Source organism: Procambarus clarkii, chromosome 14 (genome assembly GCF_040958095.1).
Source record: "Procambarus clarkii isolate CNS0578487 chromosome 14, FALCON_Pclarkii_2.0, whole genome shotgun sequence".
NCBI lineage: Eukaryota > Metazoa > Arthropoda > Malacostraca > Decapoda > Cambaridae > Procambarus > Procambarus clarkii.
In genome coordinates, this window is record NC_091163.1 from 5,539,857 (window position 1) to 5,558,994 (window position 19,138).

Genomic DNA, 19,138 nt, shown 5'->3' on the forward strand with positions numbered 1-19,138 from the left:
ACATGTAGTGGGAGAACTTTATTTTACAATCCATGAGTTGCATATGACATCCCATACCAGCAGCACTATAGACCAGCTGGACCTGGGGAAAGCATTCCTCATAAACCTTGAAGAGCAGTTATTATCATGTATTGTTTCCTCAGCTTGAATCTGTGTCCTCTTGTTCATGAAGTTGCTGGCTTCAGGAATTCCTCTTTGTCAATTTGATCAAGTCTTGTTATTTTGTAAGTGGTGATCATATCACCTCTTTCTACTATTTTCTAATTTTGGCATGTTTAACACCCCTAGCCTCACTTCGTAACTCTTGTTTTTCAGTTTTGGAAGCCATTTAGTAGAATGCCTTTGCACCTTTTCTAGTTTATAGATGTGTTTTTCGAGATATAGGCACCATACGACTGCTGAATATTTCAATTTTGATCTCACAAAAGTCACAAATGGTTTCTTTAGAATTCTTCCACGACTATTCCTCTGGTGACAGTCTACTATCCAAAACCACCCTTAGATCTCTTTCTTTGTTAGAGTTCTTTAATTCCTTTCCACATAATCTAAGTTGTGTGTGATCTATTTTCACCTATTCCATAACATGGCATTTATTCACATTGAATTCCATTTGCCATATGTGCTCCAAGAACTTTTATCTAGGCCAATTTGAAGGCATTACAATCATCTGTGTCTCCTATCTTCCCTAGTAGCTTAGTATCATTAGCAAACATGTTCATATAGTTCAGTATTCCTTCTGATATTGTTTATTAGACAAACATTACTGGTGCAAGAACTGAACCCTGTGGTACTCTGCTAGTAACACTCCTGTCAGATACACTGCCTCTTTTTACCGACCTCATCTTTCTGTCAGAAAATTTGTCACCAGTCTCCCTGTCACCCCTCCAGCATGTTCCAGTTTCCAAAACAACCTCTCATATGGGACTATCAAAAACATTTTTAGGTCCAGATAGACACAGTCAATCCAACCATCTCTTTCCTGTAGAATCTCTGGCTATCATAAAAACTAAGAAGATTTATTACACAGGACCTTCCTGTTCAAAAATATAGTCTTATTATGTCATTACTCTCCAGGTGTTCTATCCACTTGGTTTAACTTTTTTCTAGTATTTACTCTCTCCCTCACTGCCTCTATCACTATGAAGGGACAAGAAGAGAAGGATGGGCAGAAAAAAAGAGAGGAATGTATGCCATGGGTGTCTGGAGTGGATGTGGGTGTTGTCATGTGGGTATCGACATGCGAGTGCCTGCATTTTGACGTTAGTGTGTGGGCATAGCCATGTAGGGAGTGTGGGAGAGTCGTGTTGTTGGAAAAGTGGCAGGTCTTACAGGTCCTTGGTGAACCAAGAGATGAACAGGACTGGCACACGTTAACCCTAGCCTGGGACGGGTCGGGGGCGCATTGGTCATGAGTAGGAGACAGAGTTAGAGGAGGTGCAGGTGTTGCTTAATCAAATATTTTCTAATTTTACCCTGGAGGGCTAGTTACTAATTGTAAATAATGGAACATATACAGTGGAACCTCAGTGTCGAATCTAATCTGTTCCAAAAAATGTATCTTAACCCGAATATTTGTACACCGAATCAAATTTTCCCATGAAAAGTAATGTAAATTGAATTGATCCATTCCACACCCCCAAAAATATTAAGTTTAAAATACATTTTATACAGAATATTACCCATACATTTCCCTACACAAACCAATCAGGAATAAATATAAACAAATAAAATAAATGCACATTTAACTTCACTTTACCTTTACTGAGGACTCTTGTTGGCGTATTAAAGACGGTGAGGAGGGAGGGGAGGTGATGTGGTGGTAGTTTTTGGAAGGGGAGTCCCCTTTCATTATAACATCAACTCATCTCCTGCTCGCCTCAAAAGTTTTCATATCTGCATCACTCATTCCAGTTTTTCCCTTTATACATTTCACTGACCATACACCACCCGGTCCCTCCATAGCCTGTCCAGCCTGACAGCCTGTCCAGCCTGACAGTTTGTTTAGACTACTGTACTCTTTACTCGAAAGTTATTTTAACATTAATATTTAATGCTGCCCCACTTACCACCCACAAATTCAGAGCATAATTAAGTCCAAAATGCTTGGGATGTGCAGTGATATATACTCAACTCAAAAAGGCTTTAAAATGCAATGCTGATAAAAGCCCAGCATACTCCCGAGAATGTGGTTCAAATTACTGCACAGTGTTGGCCCTAGTCCACATTGATCTGTTCTCAACTCACATTACTCCAACATCCCTCAATTGTGTTTATAAATTTGGCATACCGGTGCTTAACGACATTAACTCCTAAATGAATCTTGTAATATTGCAGATTGGAACATTCTAATTCTAATTCATATTCTAATTCTTATTAGAACATATTCTAATTCTAAGCCGATATACGATGGCATTCTCAAGATATCACAAGGATAATACATATTAAAAAAAAACTTTTAGAGAAGCATATGGTATCTCTACTAGGAATCCGTAATAACAAACCCGAGAACATTTGCTACGTTGCAACTTTACTCCCCGATAATGCTGCCTTCTAACAAAATACTTGGAACCAAAACTAATAATTTCCACTAGTTATTATGCATAATCGAAGATCATGTGCTTTAGTGATTACAGTACATGTGTATAAAATTACTTTTCTCCTTACTTACATGCCTTGTCATCAACAGAATTTTTCAACCTCTTAATCTCGCTACGTGCTGTAGCCAGTTTCTTCTCAAGAATTTCAATGAGATTGGTATCAACCTTCTCCTTCAGGGATGAGATCTGATGCTTCTGCTGCTCAATGGTGAAGGATAGATTGTGTTCGTGATTCTCGGCATTCTCCCTTTTTTGCTTCTCATCCACCAGTTGTTTCTCCATTTTGCGCAATTTCTCTCTATTGATAACAGGATAAGAACAGTCTGAATGATACACTTGTTGAGACACTAGGTAAATTTAAAGGTCAGATATCTTCCAAAACCTTGTAGAATAGCAACCCTGTATACCACAGACAATAGCAAAGTCACCACCTTGCCAGCCCTCGAGACAAATCATATAATTTCACCAAGAAGGATGTCCAATGCTCCACCACCCCTGTGGTGTGGTCCACAACTGTCCCTTCCAGTTGTCAACCCAGTCAACGAGGATGGAAGTCAACAGCACTACCGAGTTAATCCTAAGATTTTGTATACTGTAGTTACGCCTTCCATAATACTCAACTTGACATTTAATTAAATATTAAATGCAAATGTCCTTATTAAAATCCCAAGTGCTAATAATAAAAGACCACTTTGTTTCCTAGATTCACTCTGGAAACAAGGCATAATTACAACTCTGTTCTGCACTGCTAAATGGCACCCTTAACTAAGTTATGTCACCATATGTCCACAATATATATTCTGAACTGTAGTGATTTCCTCAAGGAGTTTTTAACCACTTTAGTTTTCAGGATGTGGTATCTTGAAATCAAATTACTGTACTCTTATATGCCATCCTAATCCAAACATAATTGTGAAAACCCAGCATCAAATGTAATGAAATGCAACTTTCTGGACGAGCTCTGGTGGTTTCCTGAAGCAGAGATAGTAGCTCCCAACTACTAGGTCACATCAGTCGCAGAGTTTTGTTTAATCTACTGGGGACTAAAACCTGAGCCAGAATCTGGTCCCCTCAGAGAAGCAGAGAGCAAGTGACACTATGCCACCCCACTGGGAGAGCATTCAGAAAGCCAGGGAACCAATACAGACCACTGCTGAATTCCAAGAGACCAAAACCTCAAAACTGCCAAACAAACTCCCCAACAATGTAAGCAAATGATCGAATATCTATGTACCCACTGGGATACGAAGCCAGTTCTGGAGCAGATGTGCATATAAAACCACCCCAACCGACAACCTGTAAGGGCAGGGAGAATCAGGGAGCCACCCAAAAACAATTCGTTACTCAATGGTGGGTTTCTGGAGGAAGCCCCTTGTGGCCCCTTGAAGGGGGAGGTTATCTTGAGATGATTTCGGGGCTTTAGTGACCCCGCGGCCCGGTCCTTGACCAGGCCTCCACCCCCAGGAAGCCGCCTGTGACAGCTGACTAACACCCAGGTACCTATTTTACTGCTAGGTAACAGGGGCATAGGGTGAAAGAAACTCTGCCCATTGTTTCTCGCCGGCGCCTGGAATCAAACCCGGGACCACAGGATCACAAGTCCAGTGTGCTGTCCGCTCAGCCAACCGGCTCTGACACCATAAACTGAGAAGAACTGAGAAGGGTAGAACACCCTTAGTCCTGCGTGGCCTAAACCTGCTTAGTCCAAGGACTAAGCAGGTTTAGGCCATGCATAAACAGGCCAAAGGTGAAACAATTGCTTCCAAAACAGCACTAAGGAAGTATTTATGCTGAATGCAAGCAGCACCAGCTCCACCAGCACCAAATGATAAGAGGCATCAGTAATCAGCACAAGATGCCAGTCAAAAAAAAGACCAAAAAAAGAACCGTGAACCCTGAATAGATAGGGACATACCAATAATCATCCTGGAGGTCCTGGAAAATCATCCAGAACCCTGCCTCCAATAAATGGAAATAAAGTGGAAGCTGCCTGATAAGCTTATAATTAATCAGATGGGTCTGATAGAAGAGCACATGAGGAGAGTAAACTCCACAAGGGTCAGAGTCATAGGAGTCACAGACCCAATAATCATTTCTTGGCATGGACAATGAATAGCCCTCAAATTCATACAAGACCTGGTTCGAAGGGGATATCCATAGGCCACAATGTACCTGTATGAGATTCTGAGGGCCTGAAGGACAAACCAAGCACAGTATCCTGGCACTAGGGACACTTACCCAGTATAAAATATAGTCGACACAGCCTGGGCTACGCAGCAGCGAAGGATGACCTTGGCATGCTGTGTGGGCACATGCACAAACCATCAGTGCACCGCATCCTGTCAATGCTTGCTGCCAACCCAGGGCATAGACAGAGGGGGCAATAAGACCCTTGACTCACTCAAGACAAGGCCCTACCCTACTGGAGAGACCAGTAAAAGAGCGAGCGAACACAACAGAAAACAGTCAATGCAGGGGCAGCATTAGAAAGAACACAGAATGGAACCCTGTGCACATGCAGCCTCAAGCACACAATAAGTCACATCCATGTAACACAAAACCAGATAAAAACATGCTCGAGAAGCAAAACTAAAATTAAAACAATATGAAGCAAATAGTCCCCTGCAGGTCTAAGTCTAAGGATGGTTAGCACTTAACCGGAGAAGCAGTAGGACCCGCCACAGCTTGCTGATGACCCAGGAACCCTACAGCGATGTCTACTACTATTTGCATCAGCAACAGAACTGACCTCGTAGTCCAGTGGGCACTGGTGGCTCTAGCCCCCTTTCCCCCATGCAGTATGGGGGTAGTCCTACCGAGCATGCACTTCTTTAGAGAAATTTAATCGTTTGTTTACATTGTTGGGGGGTTCATTTGGCAGTCGAGAGACTTCGGTCTTTTGGAACCCAACACTGATCTGTATTGATTCACCGACTTTCTATAGCTTTCCAAGTGTGGTAGCAAAGTGTCACTTGCTCTCTGCGCCTCTGAGGGGAGGAGGCCAGATTCTGGCAATGGTTCTCGGTAGGCCAAACAGAACTCCAGGGATGATGTGACCTAGTAGTTGGGAGCCGTCAAAGCTTCAGGAAGCCACTGGGGCTCCCCCAAGAAAAGTAGTGTTCAAGATAAGAAAAACTATATTACAGGACATATCTATGGTAAAATCCTGCATTTTAATAACTTGACTCTTGGTAAAGTTTATATGAAAAGTCCTTCAGGAAAAAATTGCAAACCATTAGCAATAATTTGCTAATGACCTTGGGACCAATTAGACTAACTAAAATCTATATTATGGCAATGATCTTGTTCAATGTTCTTCAGGCTCAATCTTATTACTAAATAAAACAAATATAATGACAAACACCATGTGTGTGTTGTTGCCTGTCATCCACTGCAAGTAAAAAGAGCAGTGGGATTGGAATTAGTCTCGACATAAACAGCCCTTACTATTGCTCTTTAAGTAATTGAGTTTGTAAAGTGACCAAGAGTCACTAGTTGTTTTGAGTAACAATGTAACAGAATGCAATAGCAACATAGGAGGTATTTGACATAGTGAAGAATACACAGGTCCGTTACAGCAGCACACGACTTCTGACCCCTGGAAGCAGGCAGAGAGCTTTCCTCTTCCCACAGTAAGCCTTGCCCTCCTAATTTTCTCTGGAACACGACCCACCAATCGGTTACAAACCCAGTACCCAATTACAGCTGGGTGAGCAGAAGCTAACAGATACAGATTGGTGCCAAGTCAATATTCCCAGGTCAGGATTTGAACCCAGACCAAATCACTTGTGAGGTACATGTGACAAGTGTATCACCACTACGCCACCATCAGCAACAGTGGCCACTTGAAGGTCTGTGATTAATGTGTGACAACACTGGAAGCAGAACAGAGTACAGTGCAAGGATCACCGAGACAGGGTTGGAGGGTGCAGAAACTTTTTATCCCAATGTGTTGAGTATGAGCTGCCCCTGTAAGCCTACTGCAGTGTTCTTATACTATGGTCTGCTATATACTTGCTCTAGTAGCAGTTTAGTATACTTTATTATGCACCCTATACCCCCTCCTGTGAGCAGTAGTAGAAAAGGTTATAGAGGCATAATATTTGTTTAGCTAGGCAATTTACAGCACTGGTAACCTAGTTACATAACATAAATAAATCAACAGTATCGTTATAGTTTATCAAACTAACATCACTGTGAACTTAGGAGACCCGTAGCGGACACAGTAACTGGTAGATAGCTTACCTAAGTGGCTCCACTTCAAGTAGCAAGTTAGCCATCGAATCTCGAAGGTAGGAAGTCTCCCGACTCCGCTGATCATATGCCAGCTGTAGTTCCACATTATGCTGCCTTTCTCTTTCATAGTCAGCAACAATATGTAGAAATTTGCTGGTAACAAAAAATCATCGTTAACTAGAACTCTCTCTCTCGTCATGTAACCTTATTATTTGAAATCAAACAAGAAACTTCATTTCTAGAGTCTTGAGTCCAGTCACTCAACTAGTGGGTGGACTAAACAGGTGTACACCAGTCAAAAATCATACATTTTTTGGGCATAAATTGAATAACATCAAGCTTACAATTTACATGAGGATATATATATATATATATATATATATTGGTGAAATAATGTGTGGTTAACATTAGAGCAATGAGTCATATATAGGCAAAACATGTACAGTATGGTATATATAAAAAAAAAAAAAAAAAGTTGAATAATGAAACGCCACTTTCTGGATGAACCCCAGAGGTTCTCTGAAGCTATCACACAGTACCATACTACTAGGCGTCATCAGTTGTAGAGTTCTATTGGCCTACTGGGGACCATGAGCCAGAACCTGGGCCCCCACCCCCCCACCCTCAGAAGTACACGCAGCGATGGCCTATAAACTGTTAGACCTCCAAATTACATTTAAAGTTTATCATCCTCGCCACCATTTTTTCAAGGTCGGATATAGGAGCATCAAAACTGACTACTGCATGATTAAAATGAAACCCCAGCCTCAAAATTGCAGGAGGAGGAAGCCGGCCTGGGTCATCCGGGCCGCTCACAGTCCAGTTCTATAATGATAAAATCGGCTGATGATCTGGGGGAAGGGAGGGCATCAGGGAGCCTTCGGGGCTCACCCAGTAACTGTAATTTCATTACAATCAACACTGATTTTCTATGGGGCCCATCAGCTCCCTGAAGCTAACTACCTACAGAGAAGAACAAAAAGGGTCATTCACCAGGGAGATGGCAGCACCATAGGTATCGAGGCAAAGAAGTGACCGATCTCTGCAACACACGAACCAATGCAACACATGGCCGCAGAGGACCAGTGATATTAACAAGATACCTGGCAGCCAAAACAGACCTCCAAAACCTGCACGCCCGAATTTTGGGCCAAAACATTACACGGCCGACAGAGCAGCATACTTACAGACATCATGAGCACAAGGGTAGACTGCAGGCTGGCTAGCTTTAATAACACTGCGGACAACCTGAGAAATACAAGCCCTGAAAGAGGAAACTGGATCAACCCACAACGAGTTCACCGAAACAGATCCGGTGGCCGAAGTTAGCGATGTTAAGTTGCTACTGGACAAAGCACATGTTGCACCCGCAGCCAAACCAACTGAGAATCCACAACTAAAGGACCCCTCCTGAAGCCTGCCGACACATTCTTAGCCAGAAAAAAAAATGAGCCAGCTGCAACCTAACAAAATGACCACCATAAGAACAAAACACCCAGGCACCAGAGGACAGCATGAAGCTCGCCCACCTGATAACCTGAGGCCAAGGCAAGCAAAAATACTGCCTTCCAAATAACAATCCTGGACCGATGGGGCCACCGTAAAACGAGCTGGAGAGAAAATAAAGAACCTGGGCCAAAGACCAGGCAGGCTCAGGTGGCACAAACAGGCTGGAGGTGAAAAAGCACAAGAAAGCTTACAAATCGAGGCGGAAGAAATGTCAACTCTGAACACAAGCTAAAGCAGCTCCACCAACGGCACATGATAAGAAGCGACACTACAGTATTTAGCACAAGACGCTGATCGAGGAACAGGCAGGAAAGAAAGGATAAAACAACCCGGTTCGAGATGGAAGAACAATGACAAAGGAAAGAAAATTGTCAAAAGACCAAGAAACTTCATACTGTCGCCAAGAAGACCGTAGGCGGGACACCACCAAACCACCCACCTGATCATCATACAAATGGCAATAAACACGCATAAAAAAAGTGCAGATGCACAAAGCAAAAGAGAAGGTCAAACAAGTATGGTACATCACCCGCCCAACCTCTTGAAAGAGGCGGAGCTGCGGAAAGACGCCCGACAAAGCAGGGCCTGAAATCAAAGCTGGGCTGGCCACCAAGGAGCCAGAAGAATCGCTCTTCCCTTGCAAGACTCGAGCCCCGCTAGCACCGAGTAACAGCCGGACCAGGGGAAACAGATAAATGACATTATAAAACTGAACTGTGAACAGCCCGGCTGACCCAGGCTGGCTCCCTCCTCCCCTGGCGTGGGGAAGGAGGTGGGGGCAAACTAGTCACAAAATTTTGTTTTCATTGTGTGGGAGTGCTTTTGGTAATTATGACACTGCAGTTTCATTTTAACCATGCAGTAATCTGTTTTGAGTTGTCAATCTTACTGGGTGACTTTCCTTGGATGGTGGCTAAGATGATAAACTTTACATTTGAAGTATTCATAGGCCATCGCTCCCTGTGTCTCTCTGAGGAGGCCAGATTCTGGCCTCCTCAGTAGGCCAATAGAACTCTGCGACTGATGACACCTAGTAGTATGGCAGTTAATCAGTGTGGTGGCTTCAGGGAGCCAACAGGGGCTTCCCACAGAAAAAACTAAAAATATACTAATCATACTAGAAAGTTATACTTTAACTACATTTAATATTAGAACTTTCTGATGATCAGCCTAACCCACTTCCTACTTTCATAGTATAGAAAGACCAGACAATGAAAAAAGAGCAGCAATACAAGAAAAGCAGGTTTATATATTACAATTAACAAGTTACTTACCCATATTCCACACACTGCCTATCAGCGAACAAGCACCATCATTCCAACAAATCACCCATGCTAGCACCCAATCGCTTCACGAGATTAGGTGCACTAATTGATCTAAATTTCTTACACAGTATATAAACAAAAAAAATAATGTGCTTATTCCCATCAAAACTGCTGTCACCTGGCCTTATTCTTTTACCACATCCTATATGTTATACACCTGCACTCCATCCTTACCTACACAAAACATCTACCCATTTTTTTGGGGCCTGATTTACTCCTTTTTATCCTTAAATTCACTTACTCACACACACTTCACCAGATATACATTTATTTAACCTTTAGACAGTGGGCACCGTCATATGTTGATTCCCAGGTTAATGCAGTTATCGTCATATGACAATCTAAATTATTGTCTGGATTTTACATGCATGATGTAAATAAGGATAAAATAGGTCTAATGTTGATGTACTAGGTGAATGCAATTATTGTCATATGACTATCATCTGTGGGTGCCAAATTGGTACACCTATGTTTCAATCTATACTCTCGCCCATATGGTGCCAATTAGGCCTTATGTCATTGTGCAGAGCTCAACACCATTGAATATTATGTTCATAATATTCACTACTCTTATACTGGTTGTAAAGGAGATTACCAGGTAAACCAATCATCAACTGAAACATGTGTTATGCGAGTTATGCGATTTATCAAGTTATTCAACACACACTCTTGTAAATAAAGAGAAACAAGTGATAAACAATCAGTGAAACCTGAGAAGATAACACAGGAAGTGTCAGCCAAGTCAAGCATGTGGCATTGACAGGTGCCAGACACAGCCACCATGCAACTTTTCAAAGCACCTTTCCCCAAATATTGACTTATTTTAATATTTTTCATATATTTTGCTTACAAATTATTTTTATATCGAATGATTTTTTTTTTTTTTGCACATAGAAGGATATGACCATTTTCCACAGCCACCGTCCAAGAGTTAATATGACCAACCCATCTAACTGCACACTTCATAATCTTGCAGTTTACCAATATTTTCGATCCACATCCTTCCTAGACATATTCATTCTTTACTGTATTTGCCCAACAATATTAAGCAAATTTTGACCAAAAATCAAACATTAAATGTAATGAAATGTCCTTTTCTTGCGAGCCACAACAAGCATGAAACCATTATATTCAAGGCGTGTTTTTGCAAAGGGTTGCCAACAGACCTAGCATTGAACACTCTTGTGTTTCTCTTCCAAGCATCCCTAGATGCCTCAGCATCTCATCTCAACTTGTCTGCTCAAGTCATAATGTCCCTAAAATACCTCTTCCCAATTTAATTCTGTCATACTCACCTTAACATCATTCTTCTTAATCACATGTACAGCCAAATCTTGACCCTGGGCAAGTACCCTTCCACAATGTATTATTTTTTGTACTCTATCTACACAATTTTAATGGATTGCCAGATATTTTATAAAATAAATATTTTCCAAACAATAGTTTAGCCCTGTTAGCAATTCCCCTTGTATACAATTCGATTTATCAAGATGATACTTACTCTGTATTTTCAAGTTTTTGCTGATAGAACTTGTTCCAATCCCGGCTCGCACTGAGCTTCTGCAAGCCAATGAAAATTCATTATTATACAATACAGTACACACACACAAAGTAGTTTACACACACGTAAATAAATCACCTTTCAAGTTTTGTTAAAATCTGTAGAGATGTTTCTGTGCAGTTTCCAATTCCTCAACATACGAGGGCTAAAAATTATTATTAAATATAATGTTTTCATTAACAAATATTAAGCTATAACAATTAAAAAAAAAAAAAAAAAAAAAAAAACAGCAGCATTGAATGTAATGAAATACCTGTACCCCTTTCTGGATGAACCTCATTGGCTCCCTGAAGTAGTCTCACTTAGATGACTCCCAAACTACTAAGTTTCATTAGCTGCAGAGTTCTGTTTAACCCAATGGGGATCAAAGCCAGTTCCTGGTCCCCTCACAGAGTAACAGAGCAGGTGACATTCTATTGCCTCAACAGGAAAGCATCCAGAAAGTCAGCAAACCAATACAGACCCTTGGTAGATTCAAATAGACCAAAGTCTTGAACCTAACAAATGAACTCTCCCAATGTAAACAATCGATCAACTCTCTCAAAACTAACACAAGCTCCTTAGGACTACCGCTCCCCTGCCCAACCAATTGGGATGGGGGGGGGGGGGGGGAAGCCTAAAGCTTTAGGTCTCCACCCAGCCATTCAAGCCAGTTCTGGAGCAGATGTGAAGAGACACCCACCAACAATCCTGGAAGGAAGGGAGGGGGAGGGAATCGGGGAGCTACTGGGGCTAAAAAACATTGAACACTGGTTTTCTGGAGGAGCCTCTTGTGGCTCCTTGAAGCTAACTACCCACAGAAAAAGAAAAAGAGGACTCACCAGGGAGGAGGAAATATGATAGGCATTCAAGACAAATAAAAGTTGACTAGTCAAGAGATAATCCAAGGCATTACAGGCATCATGGGGCTGGGGACATTAACTAAATACTGGTCAGCCAAGAACCTGTTAGGGGGTGCCCAAAGTTGGCATGACAACATCAAACAACAGTAAAGGAACCAAACCCCAAAAAGCCCAAGGAGGAACCCGGCAAGGTAGCAGTCGACAAAAGACTATCAGGGGCCCAAACCCAAGGGTTACAGCAATGGCGTATGGGATAGATCCAGAGAAACCAGAACAGCCCCTGAAGCCACAAATTGCTTAGCAGGAAAACCACACACGCAAAGTTCAGCCTCTGTATAGGCCCAAAGAGTAGTATGCCGACACAGCCTAATCAATGTGGCTGTGAAAGGCTGATCATCTTGTGGTATGTAACCCAAGCGCACGAACCTACAGTGCACCCCAACCAGCCAAAACATTCAACAAAGGGGCAAAAGATCCCTGGCACACCCAAGGTAAAGCCCCTACCCAGGGGGTCTGGCCTCTAAATTTTCCAAAGAGTGAACCCCTAAACACACCAGAGAAGGAAACTGTCAGTGCAGGGGCAGCACTAGGGAGAACACAGAAGGTTGCCCTGAGCACATGCAGCTCCAAGTGCTCTATGAACCAAGTACACACAACACAAGCCGCACATAAAACATGCACATGATTTTAACTAAAATATATAAAGTAAATGGTCCCTAGCAGGATGGCTGGATCTAAGGATGGCTGGCACTTAGTTTAAACGCAGCAGGACCCACCTAGCCTGTAGAGGACCCTGGAGCCCTACAATAGACTACAAATTGTGTTCACTTCTGTGACAGAACCGGCATGGGAGGCCAGGGAAGATCTACAGCTCTAGGGCACCCCCCAACCGGCAGAAGGATGGGTTAGTGCTAAAGAGCTCACTCTAGTTTCAAGATATTCAATCATTTGTTTACATTGTTTGGGGAAAATTCATTTGCCAGTTTCGAGTCTTCAGCTTCTTTGAACCCAGCAGTAGCCTGTATTGATTTGCAGACTTACTGGATGCATTTCCGGAGGGGTGGCGGAATGTCAGCAGCTCTGTGCCTTAATGATGGGAGGCACAGTTTTGGTTCTGGTCCCCGGTAGACCAAACGGAACTCCGTGGCTGATGTGACCTAGTAATTGGGAGCCATCTCGGCGAGATGGCTTTAAGGAGCTATAAGGGGCTCCCCCAAAAAAACAGATACCATAATCAAATATTTTATACAGATCAACAGCACACAGTCTAACCTTATTGAGTATTTTACAGTTGTTGCAATCTTGATTATCAGAGGCAATTCCTTCCCTTTGAATATCTTCAGGGTTCTTTTCTCCACCAAAATTCTCAAAGGCAGACATCGTTAGCCACTTAATCCTTTACTGAAAGAAAACAATATTCAATTTAACTTAGATAAGTCATAATTACTACAGAAATAAAAGTAATACACGACTCGAGTAACACACAAGATAATAGCTTAGTTACACAAGACGACAATAGACAGAGAAAAGCTTAAAACATAACAACACTGCAGTAAGCCTAGGTTTCTGACCCATGTAAATCCTTCTGAGACCAAACCATTTTCATTCACATATCTGCCTAGGGTCTGGCTTTTGGGAAATGCAATGGTTCACCTTGCAGCTACCTTGCGATGATTTCGGGGCACAACATCCCCGCAGTCCAATTTCCAATCAGGCCTCCTGGTTGCTGGACTGGTCAACCAGGCTGTTGGACACAACTGCTAACAGCTTGACGTATGAATCATAGCCCGGTTGATCAGGTATCCTTTGGAGGTGTTTATCAAGTTCTCTCTTTAACACTGTGAGGGGGTCGACCAGTTATGCCCCTTATGTGTAATGGAAGCATGTTGAACAGTCTCGGGCCTCTGATGTTGATAAGAGAAAAATATTTAAGTAAACTTAGGAAAGTCATAATTACAATAGGTACTCTCAGAGTACCTATTACACCTTTGCTTTTCAACGGGGGTATTCTGCACATCCTGCCATGCCTCCTGGTCTCATGTGATGAGACCAAGCCAAGATGAGATGATCAAGCATTTTATTCACTTTTTATTTGCAGTAAGGTACAGTAGTTTTTCCACCAGCTAGTGACTACCAACCTTGAGGCTTCAAGTTCTTTCCCAACACAGGAATGATGGAGACCATACAGCCCTGTGCTGTGGCTGCCCCTAATCCATTAACAACACCTGTTCAATCAAGTTAAACACTACCATGTAGCTGGGTGGGTAAGCACAAAAATAATGGGGATTAAACACACGTATTTTCCTGGGACCTACTGACCAGGAAGTGGCAAGGGGGAAAAAGAAAATTTGATCATTAAAAAATTACCATTTGAAAATACACAATGCCTGCCCTTGACAGCGTCAAAAGGCAGGCATTTTCCTAGTCGCCTCAACAAGTCAGTATTGATCGCGCAACACTTCTATAATAATCTACCCGACTGCTGAATACACCAAGTACCCCAGTGATTGGTTGCTCATTTATTAGATACCACTGAACATCAAGATCTGATATTCCTTGACATGGTAGAAGAGAGTCAGTACTCTTGGGTGGTATTTTCATAACATTTGATTAACAAACTTCCTACCCCCATGCATTTGAAACTGTTAAGGTCTGAGAATATGCAACATAGCAAGGCAAGGTTGGCATACATTGGTGACATCTTAAATTGATTTAGAGACATGTCACTTAGCAACCAATCAAAACTGATGAACAGTGGTGCTGTAATCTGGCTACTCTGGCTACATATACTGTACTGAACATATTACTTAATATCCATAACGCAAAGCACCGTTCTAGGCATCGACCAGAATACTCTCACAACTTAAGGACTATGCATTTGTGTGAAAATAAAATACAAATAAAATTAAAATGAATATAACCATTAAACTGATAAAAAAAAAACAATTCTTTTTTAAGAAGCATCTTGAGGTTATCTCGAGATGATTTCGGGGCTTTCGCGTTCCCGCGGCCCGGTCCTCGACCAGGCCTCCACCCTCAGGAAGCAGCCCGTGACAGCTGACTAACACCCAGGTACCTATTTACTGCTAGGTAACAGGGGCATCAGGGTGAAAGAAACTGTCCATCGTTTCTCGCCGGCGCCTGGGATCAAACCCAGGACCACAGGATCGCGCGGACAGTATTCCGTTCGCTCAGCCACCGGCTCCCTTTGCACAGAGCTAAAATACACAAATGATATATTTCTTTAATAAGTTTTACTTTAGATATCAATAACGCTTACCACGATACCAGTATTAATTTAAGAGTCTGGAAAATACTGGAGGAACAGGTCCTAAATCTGCACAGTAAAATAACAACGTACTGGAGTGAACGACATGGAAGAAAATGCAAGACTGAACCAGTAAAGAGCAGAGGTGCCATAGGCACAATCAGAGAACACTGTATGAACATCGGAGGTCCACGGTTGTTCAACGTCCTCCCAGCGAGCATCAGAAATATTACAGGAACAACCAGTTTCCTTCAAGGAGTGCCGGATCAACCAGGCTGTGGTGGGTATGTGGGCCTGCGGGCCGCTCCAAGCAACAGCCTAGTGGACCAAACTCTCACAAGTCAAGCCTGGCCTCGGGCCAGACTTGGGGAGTAGAAGACCTCCCAGAACCCCATCAACCAGGTATCAACCAGTCGTGTAGCACAGCGATCAGTACAATCAGTTCACGACCAAAAGCTCCTCGGTTAAGAGTCCTGTAGCAGGACAGAAACGTTTTAACATGCTTCCTTTTGCCCTGAAGATTCTGTTCACAACAATTAGGAAACTGTTGTGGGTTACATCCTGGAGAAGGTCAGGCATTAGCCTGAGGGGGAAGGGTGTTCATAAGCTTTAAAGAGGCTTCCTCTTCCTTAAATAACAGAAGAAACCATATTCGAGGTCCCGGACAGGAGCCATTGCCATCGGCCTGCACTGGCGCCGGTTGCCAGATAATGGCGACTTTACCAAGCCAAAATAACTTACCGATATGGGTTGGGCAAGTGTTAGGAGAGGGTCAGCATCGCGAGGTCAGCATCGCGAGGTCAGCATCGCGAGGTCAGCATCGCGAGGTCAGCAGGGAGGAGGTGGTACCCAACACCTTCAAGAGTCAGCTTGTGTAGCGCTGACGACGGCTACCGCAGCACCCGACACTTAGCCTCCCCAGGAGACACTTAGTTCCCAGGTGACACTCGGCTCCCAGGCGACATCTAAATCCCAGGTGACACTCGGCTCTTACGTCGAGTTCGTATAGTTAGTGATAGAGGCGAGGGGGCAGCGTGACAAGTGTGTGTGTGTGTGTGGAGAGGGTGACACCCGGCTCCCAGGGTGACACTGGCCTCCCAAGGGTGACACTGGCCTCCCAAGGGTGACACTCAGATACTCCACTCAGCTCCCGAGGGCGCCTCAAACCCCCGCCGAGCCCTGTTCATCGTCAGGTGTTCACAGGGTTCAAGTCCCGTCGCCCACTGGCTCACCATCACGCCACAACACAAACACTGAGACTCCGCCGACGACTCCACACGCCGCATGCTGGCTCCGGCCAATGAGAAGGGAAGCTTGAGAAAAAGCAGCGTTGTGATTGGTGGAGCGGAGTTATTTCTGAAAACGTTTGGACGGAGGTGACTACTGCAGAGGGACCCTGATTATAAAATATTATTATTGTTATTATTATTATTATTATTATTATTATTATTATTATTATTATTATTGTTATTATTATTGTTGTTATTATTATTATTATTATTATTATTATTATTATTATTATTATTATTATTAGTGTTATTATTACTATTATTATTATTATTATTATTATTATTATTATTTTTATTATTATTATTATTATTTTTATTATTGTTACTATTATTATTATTATTATTTATTATTATTATTTTTTATTGTTACTATTATTATAACTTTTAAAATCAATATTTTATATATAATATCAATGTAAATATATGAAGGTGAAGGAAAGACCCAATTTATGTTTAAGGGTATTAAAAAATAATTTTTTGGATATAAAATACATCCTTTCTCAGGCCTAACCACTTGGGCTAGATGCCAATTACTGAAAACGGCGATGGGTCATATTTTGCCCAAACCCCCCTGCAGTTTTCAAAATATCTGAAATGTCGGAAATTTGACTCCTGAGCATGATTTTTGAGCCAAATTCTGAATCTTTGCACCTATTTTCATTTTCAAATTACGAATTTTTACACCGAAAATATGCCAATTACTGAAAACGGCGATGGGTCATATTTTGCCCAAACCCCCCTGCAGTTCTCAAAATATCTGAAATGTCGGAAATTTGACTCCTGAGCGTGATTTTTTAGCCGAATTCTGACTCTCTGCATCTATTTTCATTTTCATATTACGACTTTTTACGCCGAAAATATGCCAATTACTGAAAACGGCGATGGATCATATTTTGCCCAAACGCCCCCTACAGTTTTCAAAATATCTGAAATGTCCGAAATTTGACTCTGGAGCGTGATTTTTGAGCCGAATTCTGACTCTCTGCACCTATTTTCATTTTCAAATTACGACTTTTTATACAGAAAATATGCCAATTACTAAAAAAGGCGATGGGTCATATTTTGCCCAAACCCCCCTGCAGTTCTCAAAATATCTGAAATGTCGGAAAATTGACTCCTGAGCGTGATTTTTGAGCCGAATTCTGACTCTCTGCACCTATTTTCATTTTCAAATTGCTACTTTTTACACCGAAAATATGCCAATTACTGAAAACGGCGATGGGTCACATTTTGCCCAAACCCCCCTGCAGTTTTCAAAATATGTGAAATGTCGGAAATTTGACTCCTGACCGTGATTTTTTAGCCGAATTCTGACTCTCTGCACTTATATCAATTTTCAAATTACGAATTTTTATACCAATAATTTCCCAATTACTGAAAACAGCGATGGGTCATATTTTGCCCAAACCCCCCTGCAGTTTTCAAAATATCTGAAATGTCCGAAATTTGACTCCTAAGCGTGATTTTTTAGCCGAATTCTGACTCTCTGCACCTATTTTCAGTTTCAAATTACGACTTTTTATACCGAAAATATGCCAATTACTGAAAACGGCGATGGGTCATATTTTGCCCAAACCCCCCTGCAGTTTTCAAAATGTCTGATATGTCGGAAATTTGACTCATGAGCGTGATTTTTGAGCCGAATTCTGACTCTCTGCACCTATTTTCAGTTTCAAATTACGACGTTTCATACCGAAAATATGCCAATTACTGAAAACGGCGATGGGTCATATTTTGCCCAACCCCCCCTGCAGTTTTTAAAATGTCTGAAATGTCGAAAATTTGACTCCTGAGCGTGATTTTTGAGCCGAATTCTGACTCTCTGCACCTATTTTCAGTTTCAAATTACGACGTTTCATACCGAAAATATGCCAATTACTGTAAACAGCGATGGGTCATATTTTGCCCAAACCCCCCTGCAGTTTTCAAAATGTCTGAAATGTCGGAAATTTGACTCCTGAGCGTGATTTTTTATCCGAATTCTGACTCTCTGCACCTATTTTCAGTTTCAAATTACGACTTTTTAAACCGAAAATATGCCAATTACTGAAAACGGCGATGGGTCGTATTTTGACCAAACCCCCCTGCAGTTTTCACAATTTCTGAAATGTCCGAAATTTGATTCCTGAGTGTGATTTTTTAGCCGAATTCTGACTCTCTGCACCTATTTTCATTTTTAAATTACGACTTTTTATCCCGTAAATATGCCAATTACTGAAAACGGCGATGGATCATATTTTGCCGAAACCCCCCTGCAGTTTTCAAAATATCTGAAATGTCCGAAATTTGACTCCTGGTCGTGATTTTTGAGCCGAATTCTGACTCTCTGCACCTATTTTTATTTTTAAATTACGACTTTTTATACCCAAAATATACCAATTACTGAAAACGGCGATGGGTCATATTTTGCCCAAACCCCCCTGCAGTTTTCATAATATCTGAAATGTCGGAAATATGACTCCTGAGCGTGATTTTTGAGCCGAATTCCGACTCTCTGTACCTATTTTCATT

General features: G+C 42.0%; 1 protein-coding gene across 2 annotated transcripts in view; it reads right to left on the reverse strand.

The window, feature by feature from the left end:
• The window catches only part of LOC123772437 (serine-rich adhesin for platelets), a 54,812-nt gene extending 38,195 nt beyond the window's left edge, over nt 1-16,617 (reverse strand). Inside the window, exons 1-5 of one of the 2 annotated variants that reach the window (XM_045765584.2) lie at nt 16,080-16,576; nt 13,343-13,471; nt 11,169-11,227; nt 6,843-6,986; nt 2,669-2,895 (exon numbers count right to left, since the gene is read on the reverse strand). In XM_045765584.2, coding sequence (XP_045621540.2) covers nt 2,669-2,895; nt 6,843-6,986; nt 11,169-11,227; nt 13,343-13,450 — 538 coding nt within the window. In that variant the 5' untranslated portion in view covers nt 13,451-13,471; nt 16,080-16,576. Of the gene's footprint in view, nt 1-2,668; nt 2,896-6,842; nt 6,987-11,168; nt 11,228-13,342; nt 13,472-16,079 lie in introns of both variants that reach the window. The other variant, XM_069324267.1, reaches the window with a different exon arrangement.
• Nucleotides 16,618-19,138: the final 2,521 nt, after the last annotated feature.